Source organism: Antedon bifida, chromosome 9 (genome assembly GCF_963402885.1).
Source record: "Antedon bifida chromosome 9, ecAntBifi1.1, whole genome shotgun sequence".
Taxonomy (NCBI): Eukaryota; Metazoa; Echinodermata; class Crinoidea; order Comatulida; family Antedonidae; genus Antedon; species Antedon bifida.
The window spans coordinates 13,922,456-13,943,052 of record NC_136234.1 but is presented as its reverse complement, the minus strand read 5'-3'; the positions used below and the strand labels follow the sequence as shown (position 1 = coordinate 13,943,052).

The 20,597-nt window shown below is 33.3% G+C and overlaps 2 protein-coding genes across 3 annotated transcripts; both read left to right on the top strand.

Moving 5' to 3' along the window:
• Positions 1-126: 126 nt before the first annotated feature.
• Positions 127-19,919, top strand: LOC144852846 (glutaminyl-peptide cyclotransferase-like). Of its 2 annotated transcripts, none has more exons than XM_078710865.1 (7): positions 127-275; positions 14,120-14,263; positions 14,772-15,047; positions 15,434-15,583; positions 16,058-16,157; positions 17,319-17,429; positions 18,154-19,919. In XM_078710865.1, exons 1-7 carry the CDS (start codon positions 210-212, stop codon positions 18,303-18,305), a joined length of 999 nt encoding a protein of 332 aa, XP_078566991.1. In that variant the 5' UTR covers positions 127-209; the 3' UTR covers positions 18,306-19,919. The 2 variants fall into 2 exon arrangements, with proteins under 2 accessions (XP_078566991.1, XP_078566990.1); XM_078710864.1 differs by lacking the exon at positions 127-275 and adding an exon at positions 11,593-11,788.
• On the top strand, positions 915-2,686 carry LOC144852293 (uncharacterized). The gene is made up of 4 exons (XM_078710067.1): positions 915-1,049; positions 1,497-1,698; positions 1,826-2,173; positions 2,295-2,686. Exons 1-4 carry the CDS (start codon positions 915-917, stop codon positions 2,684-2,686), a joined length of 1,077 nt encoding a protein of 358 aa, XP_078566193.1.
• Positions 19,920-20,597: the final 678 nt, after the last annotated feature.

Sequence of the window (20,597 nt, the reverse complement as noted above, 5' to 3'; positions counted from 1 at the left end):
TCAATGAAATACTACTCGAATGGGGGCGTTATCTTTGATTACCAAATGAGTGGGGGCGTTTGTTGTTTTGGATTACACAACAGTCACACATGTTGTCGGTCTCACAGCTAGCCGGCCAGCAGACACTCGACTCGCGTACTGTGTTGTTGAGAAGAGCAATAATTTGGTCTCCAAATTTTTAGCCTTTAAGTACTTTTCTGCATCACAAAATGAAATTATCTTTACTTTTATTATTTATAGTTGCTGGTGTATGCGGGGATTGGACTCGAAATCAGGTAAGATATTGCCCTATCTAGTAGTAGGCTAGTAGTAGACTTTGTTGGTAGGGGCCTACTAGAGGCGGATGCTATACCCCTTTTACACTATCACCGCAACAGCGGTGTTACCCCGCAGTTGTTAGTACACCGGGCCGTTAAAAGCCGGTGTTGTGGTTTTTATTGACTGGTGTAAATGGGAAAATCGAACCACCCCGGTGTGCTCTCCGCGGGGTGAAACGAAGCTGAATGTTTTCCGGTGTGCCTCTCCGGTGTAGTCAAGTCGACACCGGAGACACGAAAGTGTAAACGGTTTTTGCGATCCAACACCGGGTTGGTAAAGGTTATTGACATGAAAAGGTCATCTTCTATCATTAAATTTGTTATATGTTTGTGCGAAAAAAATACCTGTTTCTATATTTTGAATGTTTGCATCTTAAAATAATAAATATATTGTATTTAACATTATTTTGTTCTTGTATATATATTTTTTGAGTATTTTATGTGTTCAAAATTCATGATGTTTGTGTGTTTTTAGAATGAAACCGCGCGAAATCACCACCACACGCTCACTACCTCTCTGTCCTGAATACAATCCACACCATTCTCTCTACTGCTAGGTCTACCTCTGTCATGCAAATACAGTGAATAATCATCATTATGTCTTCAAATGTTTGGACTCAAGATCAAGTTAAAATCCTCCTTACCATACGTTGTAATGAGGAAATTGTAGCAATGTTCAACGGGACAAGTAGGGATCGCCGGTGTTATGAACTGATCACTCGCAGATTAAATGTACGTTTGCCTGAGTTGAGGCTAGCTAACTACTAAGGCCTAGAGTAGAGTAGTCCTAGGCCTATCCTAGTCCTAGCTAGTAGAAACTAGGCCTAACTAAAGTTAGCCTAGGCCCTAGGGCCAGGCTATTTATTGTATAAGGAGGTACAATTTTTATTTATATTTATTTTATCTAGGCCTAGCCTATAGTATAGGCCTAGGCTAGAGATAAAATAAATATAAATAAAAATATTCTTTAATACATTAAAAATTATAAAAAAATGTGACCATAAATTCTAGCCTAGCCTAGGCCTAATTCATTTTTTATTGATAATTTATTAGGCTAAATCAGATCATCTGTTTTTATGGTCAGATCATCTGTTTGTATTGTCAGATCATTAACAATTTGCCTAAACAGGCCTATATACCACAATTAACTAAATTTCGACAATATTGTTTTTATGCCAGGAATTTGGTGTGGACAAAACCCACCAACAGGTGGTGTATAAGCTAAAGGCTCTCAAATCACACTTTTTTAAAGTCCATAACAAAAACAAGACTTCTGGAGAGAGGAGGAACACATTTTATGCATATAACCTGTGTCATGACATATGGGGCCACTCTGCACTAGCAACACCAGTCAATTTGTTCAGTTCGATTCAAAACGTTGGTAAGTTGTTGATTTCCTTTGTTGTTAAAACATTTTTCAAAATCTTTATTACATTTATATTAAATTTTTAAATTACATTTTCATTATTAAACATTACACAAACTATGTTTTTTGAAAACTTAAATAGAATCTGTCGAAAAATCTAATGGAGTCGGAGATGACCGCGCTAATGAAGAAGTAGTAGTTGGAGTAGGGGAACTAATGGTCGAGAACACAGATGAACCGAGGATAGAAGAGAACAGAGGAACTGGAGATGAAATAGTATTTGGAGATGAAATAGTACTTGGAGATGAAATAGTATTTGGAGATGAAATAGCAATCGGAGATAAAAGGGTAATCAGAGATGAAGCAGAAATCAATGATAAAAGAGTAATTGAAGTTGAAACAGTAGTTGCGGATGAAAGAGTAGTTGAAGGGGAAAGAGTAGTTGGAGAGGATAAACAAATCGAGGAGGCAAACGAGCCTCAACCTCAAGGCAAGTGTAAATAATTAACAATTATTAAATATTTTAATTTTAATAATATTGTGTTGCATCAATCACAGCATAGTTTAAACCTCAAAATATTACCGGTAGTTTTTAACATTTATTTTCACAGCACCCAAAAAAAAGCCGAAAAAAAAAAACAAATTCCAGGAGACAATGGAGGCAGTAACAGGGTCACTGAAAGATGTAATAAATACCCAAAATGCTCAGTTCGAAAAAGCTGAAGAACGGCGCATAGAGAGACAGGAACGCTCTGATGCAGAAATGATCAGGCAACACAATGCTAGTATCCAAAACATGATGTCTGCATTTCAAAACACGCAGATGCAGACAATGAGTATGTTGACGAATCTTCTTCAGACAAGAAATGGCCCACCACCAGATCAATATTACCACCCCCATCGAACAGTAGAACTTCATCCCCCATACCACTCTCCTGCATATAGTTCTGCCTCATACAGCTCACCACACAACTCAAGTAGTGATAGCTACAGTCCTATCTAAAAAAAATTTAGCTAAAGCTAAAATTTGTTGGTGAAACAGGTAGCATCAATTTAAAAATTGATGCTACCTGTTTCACAAAAAAGATGTTCGTTTTACCTAAATGTTTATAGTCATATAGTTAAAATATGATACCCATTTAAAAGTAATTTTGTACTTGAAGTATTGGTTTTGCATTTTCCAAATATAAAAAAAAATTTTTGTTTTTACCAAAAATGTTTATGGTATATACTGTAATGCTTTTCTGGGCATAGTTTTGACCTATATGAAAATCATTTCAAATCAATGTAGATATTTAATTGATGTTATGCAGAGTTTAAACTTTTAAAATATTTAAAATATTCCACTGAGTTGGAAATGTTACCTTAGTTTTTGTTTGATTTTTACGACAATAAGTTTGTCAGTATTAACTAGCAGTTACACATGTGCAAGACTTGCTGTGTAGATAGCATTATTACTATTACAAATGCAAATGTGTACATACGCTACTGTATATACTGATATGTCTTTATATTATATTGATAGTTTTTAATATATGGTAAAGTTTGAAAAGCTAATGATGTTAGCAAACTAATGTTGAGCATTAAAACAAATACTGAATAATTTATTACTGGTAATTATTTCTTTTAATATGCATACTTACTATATGTGAATACATTGTGTTTGGGTTTTTTTTTCAAAGCCTTATTAATATTTTTTTGGGAACAAAACATCTTAATATTATACTTTTACAAGATCTAATATAACTTTTTAGTGACAACAATAGCATCTGATTTAATCCACTATACAGGATTCAATGTTGTAAAGAAGCAGTAATGGCATCCCTGATAACTACTCCATTATCCAGCCTTCCAACACCATCCTGATTTTCATCTAATGGTATTATAGCAGGTTGGGCTTGCATCTCTTCATTTCTCAAATCATCCCATTCTTCATTGTATTGTTCTTTGTGTATTTCACAGAAGTTATGCAGTAAACAGCATGCTGCAATGACTTCACTAGAGAAACCCACAGTCACGTCGTTTCTTTTCATGAGCCGTCGCCATCTGCCCTTCAGTCTTCCAAATGCGTTTTCAACAACAACTCGGGCAGAACTTAATGTTTTGTTGAAATTGCGCTGTGCTGGAGTAAGGTTTGCATTGTGTACAAATCCTTTCATCAACCAGGGTTTTAAAGGGTATGCTGGGTCTCCAATTAGGCACACTGGTATATCAATACCATTAATAATAGCATTTTTCTGTTAAAAAATCATAGCAAAATCTGTAATAATCACTCATGCAAAATTCACAATTAAGATTAGTGGAATATCTCGATATCTTACATCTCTACTGAAAAGCAAGCCATTATTTCTGTCTGCTAAAATAGGCAAATCCGAGTGTGCGAAAACCCTGGCGTCGTGTGTTCTTCCAGGCCAACCAGCATATACATCAGTGAATCTAAACATTTTAAAAACAAGTTATGAGTAAATAATGTCATTACAATTCTTTAAGTTTTGTTAAGGAAAGTGTAAAAACTTTTGCATTTCATATACAGTATTACAAAACTACAATTACCTGTATTTATGATCAACAACTGCCTGGAGAATAATGCTATACCATCCCTTTCTGTTGTGGTAGTCTGCTTTGTTATTTGATGGACCTATGATAGGTAGATGTGTCCCATCTATAGCTCCCGCACATTGGGGAAATCCTTTCCTGCTAAATCCTTCGATGACATGGTCAAGTCTGTCTCCTTAGAATTTAGAATTATTAAATTAGTAAGAAAACACTGCTAATTCTATGAACAAACATAATTTCATCTCATACAACAAACTTACCTTGTGGAAGTGATATATACCGCCGAAAGAACTGATGATTTAGCAAAGCAGACACAACTTGTCTTGTCAATACACACAGTGTTGATATTGCTATGCCAAACATGTTGGCCAAAGTTCTAAAAATTAATCAAAGTAATTAATAAATTAAAATGTATTAATTTTAATATAAATGAATAATTCGCCTTTTTACAAACCATGTTTCATTTCATTTCATTTATTTTGTCTCACATATAACAAAAAAATAACAAACAATAGAGAGAGATAGGATTCCCAAAAGCGAACTAAATCAAACTATCAAGTGGGTCAATAGCAAAACAAAATCATCCAACAAAAAAATACAAAATTACAACATTTAAAACATGTGTATCATTAGATGTTATTCAAACTATTAGGGTCCACTAATGATATAACAAATTAATACAAAAAAAAATTTTGTTCATCTTCAGGAGTGAAGATGAACATCAATATTTTATGGCAATATTTTTAAACTAGTCCATAGGCATACCCATTTTTTTTTCTATTTCCTTCAACAAAATTCATAACATAAAGATGAATTTTTTTTAATTCATATTATTTTAAGACGTTAGGCCTACATACCGATATTCTGTCGGCGTTGCCAACCACCAAATTACTATCCCAACTCTCTCTCTGTACGGAATTGCCCTGCGAAAAGTTGTATCTTGTCTCTCAACAAGAGGCCGTAGTTGTTCAGCAAGTCTATCAAATGTTGCGCGACACATTCGGAAATGTGACCGAAATGTTTCATCGCTGTAATGTTCCACATTAGCAGCCCAAAACAGGCGACCATGGGCACGGTTTTGTACCCAGATTCTGCGATCAACAAGGTTCGCTCCAAGCGTTGCGGCTGCCAAAACTTCGACGACTAGGCCCAGTTGACGTCGGTTTAGGGCTAAACGCCTTCGCCGTCTACTCCGTGAATTTGCTCTCCTTTTCCTTTGTAGATTCATTAAAAATCTAAAATTCAAGTCGTTAATTTGATATATGTATTGAAAACATAACGCTTGATAACTCAAAAGTAATGCAAGTATTACAATTTTAACCGGCTCCATTGTTATTAAATATTATTCCTGTCGCGCAGACAGGAGTACAGTTTACTATTTTTACAAATGTTGATTGACAGCACCGGGGTGATGCTGTAGTGTAAATGGGAACAACCCGAGTTCATCTCGCAGTTTTTTCTGTTAGTGTAAACGAAAATAGCCTCCGAGTTAAACTCGGGTTACTCTCCCAGTTGATAGTGTAAAAGGGGTACTAGTCAAGTCGCCCCATCGCAAAGTCGCCCCATACAAAGTCGCCCCTTACACAGTCGCCCCACCGCAAAGTCGCCCCAAAACAAAGTCGCCCCGACACAGTCGCCCCATCGCAAAGTCGCCCCATCGCAAAGTCGCCCCAACGCAAAGTCGCCCCATCACAAAGTCGCCCTATCGCAAAGTCGCCCCAAAACGTTAAAAAATAGTTTACAAGTGCGTAAAATGTCGCAATGATACACAAAATAACACGGAACGTGTATGCATAAAAGGGGAAGTCCCGCCATGTAGTCTCAGGTTACACGATCGTCACGCACCCCCATCATCAGAGAGGAAACACCGACTAATCACTCCGCGGTCGCACTAACGTGCTAGCTTACCAGAGGGAAACCCCCGTAATTACTCCGCCGTTGTCGCACTACAACGCATCATCTGAAGATGGGGAAACCCCGCCGGAGTTTTACGACGATATCAGTCGCGTTCGAAATCGGTCGCGTTCGAAATCGGTCGCGTTTAATTTTGGTCGCGATAAAATGATGTTATACGATCTAGATTATTTTTACTTTGGTCGATGAATATTTATTATTATTAGGCCTATATTAATAATTTTTTGATTTTTGTTTTTATTTTACAGGTCAGTATGATGAGAAAGATGTGTGCCTTAAAAAATGACAATTTGTAAACATAGTTTAAGATTATAGTATTATCCAGCATAATGTAATGTCATTTAACAGTACATAATTATTTAAATGTGAAATATTTTATAGGAAACGTAGGCTGCGTCTGTGTCTTTTATTTTATATGCAACAAATTACGTAAAACAATTTATAAACATTCAGTTTACTATTATATACATAGTATTACAATGAACATTGATTGTAAGCCTGGAAAGGCAATCCCATCATTATATCCATTATAAAATTGCATCATATCACCACTATATGTCGTAAATGATGACGTGCGTGTGTGTATTCGTCGTACGTCCGTGACGTGTACGTATTACTCCGTGCCTCTGTCTTGTTTAATTTAAAATTAAATAAACACCCGATATGAGGATATTTATTAGGCATGATAATTAGAATGTTCTATAACCAAAAGGGTTGAAAAGAATTTCTTCAGTAAAATGATCATTGTGCTGTTGAATAAAAGGCGACTCGCCATCTGAAACATTCTCTGAAACCAATCGGAGCTGCGCCTTCTGGTATCTGTTTCCTCACAGCTGCTACGTCTTTCTGCTGACCGTCGGGGAGTCCCCTTTTTAAAAAACACGCACACGATACTGTACGATGGTTTTTCCATGGTCAATATGTAGCGTTTTAAATTTTACTAAAATACCTGCATGTAAAACAATCATATCGGCGATGAAATTTTTTTTTTCTTCATTTTGAAAAGTCATTATAAAATTAAGACACATAACTTTGTCAATAAATGCAAAATGATCAAGTAGCCTATAACACTCATTGTCTTACAACACTGTTATTGTTTTAACTACTGTAAATCTATACGAAGGCCTACTAGAGTACTACACATTTATACATTTATTATATTATCCTAAAAAATGAGCTGGTATCCACGCGTAGGTTGAAGAAATGATTCGTAATTGTGGCTCTGGTAACTAATTTTAAAATCATATTAAATTAACATTTTCGAAACTATAAATCAGGGATAATCTTTTTAGAACTTTCAAACAAGGGAGTATTTTTTTAATGATTTTTAAAAGCACATCACTCCATTAAAACCTGTAAAATAAAAATTAAAACACAAATTATGTATATAATAGGATAAACATTATAATGTATGCGACATTTAGCGCGACCAAAGTAACAACGCAATCGATATCAAACGCAACCGATATGATTAAAACAGCGTACTACTAGCGGCGGCGCTTCATAATCATACCGAAATAAAACCGTGGGCGACTTTGCGATGGGGCGACTTTGCGATGGGGCGACTTTGCGTTGGGGCGACTTTGCGTTGGGGCGACTTTAGAATGGGGCGACTGAGCCGGGGCGACTTTGTTTTGGGGCGACTTTGCGATGGGGCGACTTTGTATTGGGCGACTTTGTATGAGGCGACTTTGCGATGGGGCGACTTGACTGGATCCCCTAGAGGCCTAGGCTAGGCCTAAAATTTAAGTTAAAAAAAAGGGCCAACTAACAAGGTAGGCCCCTAGTCTTTGTCTAGGCCTAGTAGTAGGTAGGGCCTCAAACCTTGACCTTGCCTTGGTTGGCCTAACTGAAAGTCTAGCTAGTACCAACCAGTACTGTAGTGTAGGCTACTGTAGACCTATTGGATTAGTAGTACTAGTAAGTACTTTATGAAGAAGAATCGCATAAAAAGTAATAAAGAGGGGCTAAATCCATAAAATTGATTACTTTTCTCACGAATATCACATACAGTACACCATGCATGTTCAAGTTTTTCATTTCTTAGAGTGCCAAAAAAAGCAACTATGAGTTCTAAAAACTCAGTGGAATACGATACTTTTAATGCATTTATTGGTGAAATACACATTTAATTAAAAAATATAGATGTAGTCGAAAATATAATCATTTTCTTATTTAAGAAAGTTAATGGAAATATTCTTTACATTTTAAAGTTAAATAATAAAAAAAGAAACAATGCATTTTACAGTACAGTAACATTCTCCAAATGTCTTTCTCGTGCATACTGTATATATCCATATTTACCATATCATACAAATTATCGCATCGCAATTTATTTACCATCTGTGTCCTTGAGTTCTCCAGGAAATACTGTTGAACTTTCTCAACATTGTAGTTCATAAAGGATTAGGAAACAATTCCCCTTTTCCATTAAGATTACCATTAGATTACCAAGAAAAAAATCCCAAAACAGGGCTTTACTGTATAGTACGTCCTATAAAGGACGAGGTAATGACCCTATTGAAGTATCTTCAAGAAATATCGCACAGAAAGCAGAGAAAATTGTCATTTAAACAATCTGATTTATAACTGCAAATCAATCGGAATTTGGAGTAACTGATAAATGCATAGCATTGCAATAAAGTAGTTGTGTAGCATAAAGCCTTGTCTACACTATCAAATTATTTATTATGTGACAAAAAAATGTGATGTGCCCATATATGGACATGATGACGTCATATCACTACCATATTTGGGCACATCACACTTTTTTTGTCAAACTAATTTGATAGGGTTAGTCAGAGCATTAGGCTATGCTACACAGAAAAAAAATGTTCCCTAGACAGATTACACACACCATGTCTCCCAAATACATTATACCATTACCATATTGCTCTCTCAAATAATATCAGTTAGGCAACAAACTAATTAAAAATCAGATGAAGGAATAAGGCCAGCAAATCCTTACAGATTAGTAACATGATGCTTTAATATAAACACAATCTTTCGTATGACTATTCTAGTGGTTTTCAATCAGAAAATCAACTTTCAACCGAATTAACAGAATCCTAGGGCACCTGTGTTTTGTTGGTTTTTTTTTATCGCATTTCAATTGCAATTTCTATGGGGAGGAGAATCGTTAACATGTGTTTAAATTGTGGTCTTTGTCTTCCGTGCAAAAGGAATCCATTTATTTTAATGTACCGTAAGCCTACAGTAATAATACATGTATAATATTCATTTAACTTCTATTAACTAAGAGAATGAGTAGGTAGTTATAATATTGAATATACAGTACTGTAACTTTAGACTGTACTGAATTTTAATTTTACACTGAGAAAATCTAGCTGTATTTAAATGTGTTAAGCTCTGTCTATACTATCAAACTTTATGTGACGCACCCATATATGGACATGATGATGTCATATCACTACCGTATTTAGGCACATCACACTTTTTTTTGTCAAACTAGTTTGATAGTGTAGACAGAGCTTTAATCTATTTGTGACAAGAGCAATCTATTTTTAATTGCCATTTTGTTAATGTCAAGGTCAAGAAGTCAGGAACTCTATACCAAGCTTAGTCGCGTCTTATACATACTTGGAACTGGACTTGGATGCTAATGTAAGATCATTCATTACCAACAAGTTTTTTTCTGGAATTGAATGATTGATTGATTGAATTAATATACATATTGTATTTAAACACAGCTTTTTAGGGATACAATATATTAAAAAGATAAATATGAATAATTTAATGTTCAAATAAAAACTTATACAGTATTTATTAATATTCTGGTTTTTATTTACAAATAAAGCAAATAATCTTTTTTAAAAGTAAATTCCTTCTTTAGGAAACAATTCAATTAACACACAGCTGCAATCACAAAGACAGATTTCACACAGAGACTACTGTACTTTCCAAAAGGTTAATAATATTTTAGTATAAGCTGACCAGTATAAATGTACATACTGTAGGTAGGCCTACTACAGTACACCGTACAGTACCATGAGCGCTGAATATCTTGCGACATACAGTAGCGCACTTAACAAGACTTCTCGAATCAAAGCTTATTGGTCAAGATTATTGGCCAAAGTGTGCATAGACTTGTTTAATTACTGTTAATAATTAATAATATTTATTCTCGGTCACCAAAAAATAATAACCAGGAGTGAAAATAGGCAAAAGCCCAAACGACAGTTGTTAATTTTAACGTTTGTTAAACAACAATAAAGTGAATAGTCGGAATAAATCATTCTGTTAGATAATATGCCAGAGAATTAATAAGAAATAACTCCAAAAAAAATCAGCCAAGCATGGTACGGTAAAAGAATGTCACGCATTAGTGCCATCAATAAATACAATACACCCAAATTGTCCAGCGAGCTTACAGAGCGTTTAATCCAACCTTTAGTCAAGGGTTTACAGGTTACTATTGGAAATTCTGTTAGTATTGATTTTTTCTTGTTAAAAACACAATCTTTCCTAGGATTATTCTAGTGATTTTCAATCAGAAATTAAACTTTCAACTGAATAACTAGAATCCTAGGGCACCTGTGTACAAGTTTTGTTGGTTTTTTTTATCGCATTTCAATAGCAATTTCTATGGGGAGGAGAATCGTTAACATGTGTGTAAATTGTGGTTTTTATCTGCCGTGCAAAAGGAATCCATTTATTTAAATGTAAGCCTACTGTAATACATGTATAATAGTGATTTAACTAACTATTATTATTAACTAAGATAATGAGTAGGTAGTTATCATATTGAATATACAGTTTACTGTCACTTTAAACTGTACTGAATTTTAATTTTACGCTGAGAAAATCTAGCTGAATTTAAAATGTGTTAATCTATTTATGTGACAAGAGCAATCTATTTTTTATTGCCATTTTGTTAATGTCATGTTTTTTCTGGAAATGAATGATTGATTGATTGAATTAATTTATATACTGTATTTAAACACAGCTTTTTAGGGATACAATATATTAAAAAGATAAATATGTCAATGGATTACAGATTACTATTGAAAATTCCATTGATATTGATTTTTTCTTGTTAAAAGAATATGCATCGCTAATAGACAACAATAATGTATAGCACAATTTGTTTCCGTTTGTAAATATAAGTTAAAAAATATAATGTATTGAATTTAACGATTAGATTAATAGGTACTATTTTAATTTCAATGAAAAGAGAAAATAAAATCTCACAATGTTTAATGTTGTGGTTTTTTGGGGGGGTTTTTTTGGGTTCGAAATTTGAATCATTCATTAGTTGATTTAAATTATGACTGAGAGAATTAATTATGAGAAGGATTTTGTTTAAATATAAATAGCGCCACCAACAGTTGAGTAAACTGTCTCAATGTCAATTCCTGTTCAATTCAATTGTGACTCACCATGGCTTTTGTTGTCATTGTAGGAATGTCATGTCAAAAGGACTTCAAACGTAGTTAGTGCTTTAAACATGAAATTACTACGAGCAATTCTCATAGCTTATGCCTTTTTATTTAATAAGGACGGTGAGGATACCAAGGATTCTAATAATAATGATTTAAGCCCTACTAATATTAATAACGGTGTTGAAGGCCCTGGAACAGGAACTGGTAACAGTAATGATTGGGTTTTAAATCAGGTAAGAACAGGGTTAGTTTTAGGTCATTATGAAGGTATTATAAGCCTAGCTAAGTTCCTAATTTTGAAGTTTTGTATAGTACTTGTTTAATCAGAATAAGTTGAATTGGATTTTAATGAATTTGTTATTAAATATCGACATTATGTATGTTTTAATTTCTAATAGATTATATTAAATATTGTTGTTTATGATTTAAACAGTATTAAAACTAGAATTTAATTCGTCATAAATTATATAGGTGATCATTTTTATAACATTAAAATTAAATTGGTTTGTTTTAAAATTTAATTTGGAAACCTATTTGTAATCATTAAGGAACTCTTATTCATAAATGTTACAGTACTTAAATCACATTATTTTTTTAATATTAAAAACAATACATTATTCGTTTATTGTAATATCTGTCAAGTATTTAAACATAAAATTTGCCAGAACATAATGTACAGTGTTACGTACTGTACTTTTTAATTTAATTCATTTAGGTGAATGTAACAATTTCCTATACAATAACATTGTTCCATTGTCTAACATTCAACTAATGTTTTACATTCACTTATTTTGAGTTGTCAAATATCATCTAATTTTGACTTCCTGTGCGTGTCATAACAATTTCCGTCTTCTAACCATAGTCTAATTAAGTCATCCTACATGACTGTTTCTTGGGAACTTGTTGTTTGAAACTTTAAATACTGTATATAGTTTTACTCTGCATTATTGTTTATGTATTCTACTAACTGTACTAACTAGTAATCCTTAACAAATATAATGGTTTACTGTAGTTTATTTAAGATGTTTCTGACTGAATTTAGTGTTTAAAGACCCCTTCCCTGCAATTTTGGACGTTTTTTTGGAAAATAATACATATATATCACTTTAAAAACATTAAACCATGTCATTCCATGTCTTAAATGTATGTTTTATGGTAAATTATGATAAAAAGTGAGAAACAATGCACTACCTAAGTAGCTCGCGGCGATCGACCTCTCGTGGACGGTCTTAGGCCTAGCCTAGCTAGGCTTAGTTTTGTAGGCCTAGCTGGTAAACATCGGTAACGTACGAACATCGTTTTTGCCAGACTCCGTTGATACAAATTGGGGAAAACCCGGTATTTTCGCTGAAAAGTTAGGAGTCTTCCATTTGTTTTGGCCTCACGATCGATCGAAAAGTGGGCGAATTACAGGTGAAAAACAAAAATATCAATCCGCGCGCAATGCATTTTGGGATTTATAGCGGGCCGCTATAATTATTAAAATCGACTTATTTTTCACATTTTGAACCGTTTAAAGACGAAAAAAGTTATCGCAATAGGACCATATAGTATTATTTTTACATTAAATATAGTTTGTGATCTTAAATTAGATCTAAAAAACGTAGGGAAGGGGGCTTTAATGAATTAAAATTTATTACTAAAGAAATGTTACAGATGTAGGGAAAAAATTCATTTTAAAATTTTGTTTATACAATAATTGTTATAATCAAACTGAATTTTGAGTCTAGAATATAGTTTTGTATTGAATGTTTTGTAATATATAATTTTGTGAATTTGTATGACAATAATGTACAGTACAGTAAGGTAGTTTTGTAGCTTTGTGCTATGCTACACTGGCAAAATTTGTAATTTAGCAAAATTATTCTATTTTTTTAGCATTAAAATTGGTAAAATCAAAGAATCTCCTGTTCGTCCGAACGTGTAACAATTTCGAAAGGCATTGTGGGATAGAATAGAGCTACCTGTAATGGGTGGCGCCATTGTGAGCCACGGAGAAGCGCGCCCGCATCAAATTAGAAAGTTAAAATCATAGAAGTGGTCTGCTAATACTATAGGGGGGGTGGGGTGTAGAGTAATTGACTGAGCCCTCTATTGGAGTAGTGCGTCCTCAACAAATTAGAAAGTCAAAATCATAGAGGGGATCTGCTAATACTATAGGGGGGATAGAGTAATTGACTGAGCCCTCTATAGGAATTAATAGTTTTGACTTCCTAGTTTGGAGGGGGCGCTGCTCCATGCTGTGAAATGGCGTCGCCCAGTTTGACCTTTTAACCCTGTACAGTACTTCCGATACTGTGTTTTGAATGCAAATTGAAGAACAGGAGACTCTTGTGTTATAAGTTCTTTGGTAAAATGTCTTAACATTGGTAATACAGTACAACAAGTATCTTATTTTACATTGTATTTTAATGAACAATAAACCTGTACATGTGTTTGTACTGTACTGTTTAGTTTGGCACTACTGTAGTACAGTGCTAATTTTCTTGTGAATGGAAATACACAAATACTGTAGAATAATTGATGACAAATATAAGTGTCACAAATTTCATTTTCTCTTTCAGGCATTACATCAACCAAAAAATCTTTCAAACACTCGTCTAGTACGAGTCGCGAACCTTGTAAACGAAACCATCTTCAATGAAATCTTAGACCCTATTCTGATACCTAGAGTCCCAGGAACTGCTGGAAATGCACAGGTTCGAAAGGTAAATACAGGGCTTAAAATGGTTCATTTGTTTGTTATCTTTATGTGCCAAGATACTGTAGAAAAAAGACTTTTGCACGATTTAAACCCTGGAATCGGAGCTTAAAATGCAAGTAGTTTTAACTTTAACCATAGCGCAATAAAAAAACCATTTCAAATAATAGTTATTCGCTTTGACCAAAAACTGGACCGGAAAAAAATTTTTTTTAATTTATTCAAATTTATTCTTATAATATGTTGGGAAGATTACTGTAGTATGCCCAACAGTGTTAGAACAAAGTGTCAAGTTCCTTAAAAAGTGTTTAATGAAATGCATTGTGTTGCCTTAGTTGTTGGCCACATGTCCAGGTCTACTATCAATGTTGGCATTGTGTCTGGAAATTTACAATTACAAGACTATTTTAACAGCTAAATCACATCCATATTAATTATTATTAAATTATTTTTTATTCAAAGATAAAAAGTCTATTGAAAAACAGGCTTTAAAATGTATGCCTTTTTTTTTATAGCATATAACTGATCGTTTAGAGAAGTTACCTGGTTGGCACATAGAAAGACACTCATTCACAGGCTCTACCCCTCACGGTCCAATCGACTTTGTGAATATCATAGCAACACACAATATTAACGCACCACGGCGCCTAGTCTTGGCATGTCATCATGATAGTTTGAAGACGCCCACAGGTTTCGTAGGTGCGATAGACTCGGCTGTACCTTGTGCTATGATGATACACCTTGCTGAAAATCTACATACATACATTGCATCCAGATCTGATGATTTCCCTGTAAGGTTCATGATTTTTGATCTTCATTTTTTATTTTGGGAAGAACTCTGGAATATAATTATATATCTAAAACCGTATTAAGAATAAATTTAGGAATAATAAAAAATTCTTCTTAATTACCAAAAAGGTGACTTGACAAAGAAAATCACAACAAATCAAAGAAAAATGACAATGAAATATTTATGTTGTACTGTAGCTAATTGCAGACATATGCAGACATGTAGCTATATATTAACGCGCGAGAGAATGTAAACAGTGATATGACCATTTTTCGAATTATTAGCAATAATAATTATAATTAGTTTCCACAACTAAATTAATGTTTATGAAAGTTTTTTATTTAATAAACACTATTGGTAATTTAGTATGTAAAATTTTATTTACAGGAGCTAACGATACAATTGTTATTTTTTGATGGCGAGGAAGCGTTTGTCAGATGGTCTAGTACGGACTCGACATACGGCTCACGTGAGTTAGCCCATCGTATGCAAAACAACATTGATAACAATTCTGGAAAGTCTCAACTTGATTCCATTGTAAGTCTTTTCAATCATACAATTTTACAAAAAAACCTGCCACCCAATTAATAGGTCTCATCAGACTGGATAATTGTAGGACCATTGCTGTCTGATCTGGTGCTGACACGGCAAATAAAATCGTGCCTCTGTTTCGTTTTCATGACTCGTCATGTGGCTCATGCTAATCATTTACTCGATATGCATGTAGCCAAAAAGTCGCTGATGCTGTATGCGCAATCGCATGCAAACTGATCGCACGCAAACCTGACCTTGAGCAGGATCGGAGCAGGTGTGAAAGACCCTTAAATTGTTTTTTTAGCAATGTTAGATTTCAGTAATTTGGAATTAACTTTCCAATAATTTTTTTTTACCCATAAGCATCTTAGATTTGAATATAACACAGTTACATGTATTTCTTTAGAAAATACAGGTAGTTATTTTAATCATTTGTAAATATTTTCCCTCACTCCGTATAATTTACTTTTCTTTTAGGATGTGTTTGTTTTGTTGGATCTGATTGGTGCCAACAACCCTATTTTCTTAAATTTCTTTGTAGATACAACCAAACTTTATTCGAGGATGCAAAGATTAGGTGAACATTTTATATTTTAGCATGATACATACTGTAATTTAGAAGATGATTTGATTCAGATTGAAAGGTAGGCCTAGAGGTAGGATAGGCTAGGATTCCTAGGCCTTTTTTTATAATATCTAAAGAAGGTATTAATTGGCTAATACTTTAATAAATAATAAAATTGAAAAATAGACTACATTTCATTTTAAAATACATGAATAAAGTAAACTGATTTCAATAACATTAAAAACTAGAATGGCACTCCGAGAGTGCATACCTACCTACTGTCAATTTCTTCTACGTAAGATTTCCCCGAAAAATTTTAATTTTAAGTTTAATTGTTGTGTCTTAATGCTACATGTAATTAGGCTAATTTTACTAACCATGCATATGTGAGTTTGGTGTAATGGTTATGTAACCAGCCTTTCAACTAACAATAGTTTTTGTTGACTAACAATAGAACAGCAACGCCAAAAACAAATGGGTGAATTTGAAAATAGGTTTTTTAAAACTACTCGTATCAAAAAACTTGTACATTAAATCAAATTATGTTTAAAAATCGCAATTTTCAGTTTACTTGTTACTTTAAGACTGCCTGCTGGCTTTTGAAAATTGTCTCCAATCTTTTAACACTAGCCGGTCTGAAAATAATATTTTTTGTTATTTGTGAAGTTTGTGTAAGTAGGTTGTGTAAGTATATACCATCTACACCAAATGATAGAATGATAACTTGAAAATTGTAGGCGCTATTGTGCTAACAAACAAACATGCAAACAAATAAAGTACTAGACTTGGCAAAATGTTACTAACATTTTGCCAAGTAACAAACAGAAACACTCAATTGACTACATATACCTCCTTCCTTGGCGGAGGTAAATGAGAAAGAGATACAGTATATACTTTAAAACATTTAACTAACCATAAAGCAATAAAATGCTGGTTTACTAAATGCAGATTTAGGCCTATTGTCCAGTCATTATTGGGAGAGTTGGGAGGTCTGAATTAAATGGAAATAAATAAATATGGAACAGGTTTAAGTTATATCACAGATTCTTTTAATTTTTTTCATTTATGTATTCAACAAGAGGTTGCAACATCAACAATGTGCGATAACATGAGAGTGTCTGCAACCCCTGGTAAATTAAAGTTGCTAAAATCATGTCATTTTTAATTTTTCAGAAAAAAAATTGAATGATCTGAATAGTTTGGATACTCCCAAGAATACATATTTCAGTGGAAGATCTACTAAGAGTAGAATTCAAGATGACCATATCCCATTCCTTCATAGAGGTATTTTAAAAATATTTGTTTAAAGATGAGTGACAAAATAGTGTCAAAGAACACGAGGATCTCCTCTCCGTCAATTTGCGTTCAAAACACTGTATCGGAAGCACAGGGTCGTAAGGTCACACTGGCAGCTGCCAATTCCCACTTCACTGTACCCTCTCCAAACTATTAATTACTATAGAGGGCTCAAGTCTCTGTACATGAATAGGCATGATAATAATGAAAAAATATAGTAAAATTCACTCTTCTTAGAACTAAAAGTTTTCTCTATGGTGATTAACTACACAATAAATTAGTTATTAGTTATTTTTTATTACTATTTTATTTGAAAACATAGACTTAATAAAGAGCATAACAACAAGTAAAATAATATTTTTAAAAATCTCAAAAAAAATGTTGAAACAAAATATCTTGGTATATGGTTTTTTTTATATGCCATTTTATTGGATAAAAAAAAATGATATACCTGGGAACAGTAATAACACTAACATATTAATATTTTATTCAAACTAAAAAATGGCCAATTCAAATTTTGTATATATATTTTCCAGTTTTTGATAGAAAACACATTATTATGCTGCTATGATTGACTGAATTCATGTGGCTTTTAGGCATTTTTTCTAGATTAAATCTTGTTACTAGTACCTGGAACTGTTAAACAAACATATGAACCACTAAGCTACTGTGCCACTTCTGTAGTTAGTAATTTATTTTTGTTTATTTTCAGGTGTTAAAATCTTGCATCTAATCCCATCACCGTTTCCAGCTCAATGGCATAAAATTACGGACAACAAAGCTAATCTACATTTCCCAACAATAATGAACCTGCAGAAAATTGTACAAGCCTTTGTAGCAGAGTACATGCATCTAAATGTCTAGCGCCACCAAACATGCTTTATTTGTACTTAAAAATAGACATAGGCATATTAAGTCACATACAAGATAATTTGATAGAGATATTGCGACAGGCTTAATGATTATCAAAGATTTATATAGCTCAATAGCTCTCATAGCGCTGTGGACTCAGATGTTACACTTTTCAACAACATTCTCAACAGGCCTGTTCAGACCTACGGAGTTATGCTTTCATATTGTATGCAAGCGTACAACTCCATAGGTCGGAACCAGAAAAAGATTAGTGGAAGCCACCTCTTACGACACTGATCTTTTGTTCATTACGACTGCTCAAGGTACAAGATTAGTGAACAACGCTTAAGATACAAAAGTCATGCATCAACGATTTTGACCTCTAACCAATAGAATTTATTCCTGCATACCAGATCGGTAACACTTCAGTTTCAAACGAAAGCGTTAAGCAAATCTGAACACTTTGCTGTTACAACGGTAATGTAATATGACATTGTTTGCGATATGAAAGTATAACTCCATGGATCTGAACAGAAGGTTATCAGTAGGCAGTTGAGGTTTCTTTTCAATTGAAATATATGTAATATGCATGTTGGTTGTGCATGAATTTTCAAACAATTGTCAGTAAGGAATATTATTTATATTTACAGTACTTTTACATGTTCTTTATTTTATTTATTGCTGGTCATCTTCACCAGCTAAGCTTGGTTCCCACTAGGACGCAATGCACGGGAATTGACCAATCACAAGCACAAATCTGGATAATCCATCGCTTGTGATTGGTTAAATTGCTTACATCGTTGTTTTACTTCTTGTTTTTCCACAGCCATAACATATTTTTAACCAATCAGATAATTAATGAAAAAAAATAAAAGTGCACATGATCAGTCATTACCAAACAACCAAGTGACCAATCGCAACACAATTTGTCCTTCAGGTCAAAGGTTAATTATTGCAAATAATAAGTATCTGATTTGATTGCGATCATTATTTTTCTGGAGTTTCCACAGGAAATTTATTGGTAAATTATTGGATATTTTTGGCTGCGGAAAAACATGGCTATAGGTTGTATCAAGCTCCCTATCCATTTTTATACATTAGTTGTTTTTGTTTTTTTACAATAAATAAATTGTAAACGACAGGGTTTCTGCTAAGTAAAACGGTTTAAAAGGTTTTTTTTCTAATTGATATTTTTATAAAAAAAAGAATACACCATGATCTCCACTTTCAATGTTCAGTGATGTGTACTAGATTCAGACCTTGTCTTTTGAAAATTTAAGTGTGCTGTAAATTGTACTATTTAAAGGCATTTTTAGAGTCTGTTGCCCCTAAAAGGCAAGGCCTATCGATTGTTTGTGTTCAACCATTATTCAAATTGTTTCAGTTTTTTTATTTTTCAGTTATTGTTGAAATATTATATTTTATACAAGTTAAAATTTAAAATACAGAGTATTTTTATATACACAATATATACCATTTACTACTGGTGTTGGGGGTACTTAGTAGATAGTTTCTATGTTGTGTGTGATTGTGGAGGAAATATAAAAACAATCTAAATGCTTATTCATGTGAAATACATGCTATATTGTAATGATTATCGTCAATGATAATAAATCTATTTGTAATTAAATTCTAAAATTTAATTTTTGTTGTGTTTCTTAATGAAAGATAATGTCTATAAAAAAACATACTTTCAGTGCAAAGTGTTTCAGTAACTACAAAATGTAATATAACCAAATTTTATATATATAAAGGCAAACACAAAAAGTTTGTCCTCTATGCACGCCGCGGTACAACATCCGATCAGTGTAAATTTTGTATTCAACATCAATCTTGCAACGAAGACGGTCATGTGCTATATAAAAAGTTTGTAAACCAAATATTTACTGAATTACGACTTATTAGATATTTTAAAAATTACCTCTCAATTACCTATCAAAAAGGCTATCAAATGTGGAATTTCCAGAGGGCATCATTCAAAATAATAAAAGCAGGAACCATGCAAATGGCAGCATTACCGTTTAGAGAGGCGAGTCGATATTTTGTTATATCTTTCTAAAATTTGTTTTTGTTTGTTTCCGTACGCACTTGATCCAAAAATGTAATATATGAAGCGCTTATTAGAGACTTGTACATTTATATAACAAAATAAATTTATTCTGTGCATGTGATGTTTATATAATAAAATAAAAGTTAATAAATATCATTTTTTTAAAATTACAAGTATAAAAATATATTAAAACTTACCATTCTGTGCTCTGCCATCTTCTAGTGGTACTTCAACATATCTATTATTCCATAGTA

What these genes read in the sequence shown, in the direction of transcription:
- LOC144852846 (XM_078710864.1), top strand. Translation starts at nt 11,621, where the DNA reads ATGAAATTACTACGAGCAATTCTCATAGCTTATGCCTTTTTATTTAAT. An exon ending in GAAATGCACAGGTTCGAAAG is followed by an intron (nt 14,264 to 14,771) that starts GTAAATACAGGG and finishes TTTTTTTTATAG; the next exon opens with CATATAACTGATCGTTTAGA. An exon ending in CCAGATCTGATGATTTCCCT is followed by an intron (nt 15,048 to 15,433) that starts GTAAGGTTCATG and finishes TTTTATTTACAG; the next exon opens with GAGCTAACGATACAATTGTT.
- LOC144852293 (XM_078710067.1), top strand. Translation starts at nt 915, where the DNA reads ATGTCTTCAAATGTTTGGACTCAAGATCAAGTTAAAATCCTCCTTACC. An exon ending in CAGTTCGATTCAAAACGTTG is followed by an intron (nt 1,699 to 1,825) that starts GTAAGTTGTTGA and finishes AAACTTAAATAG; the next exon opens with AATCTGTCGAAAAATCTAAT. An exon ending in AAACGAGCCTCAACCTCAAG is followed by an intron (nt 2,174 to 2,294) that starts GCAAGTGTAAAT and finishes TTATTTTCACAG; the next exon opens with CACCCAAAAAAAAGCCGAAA.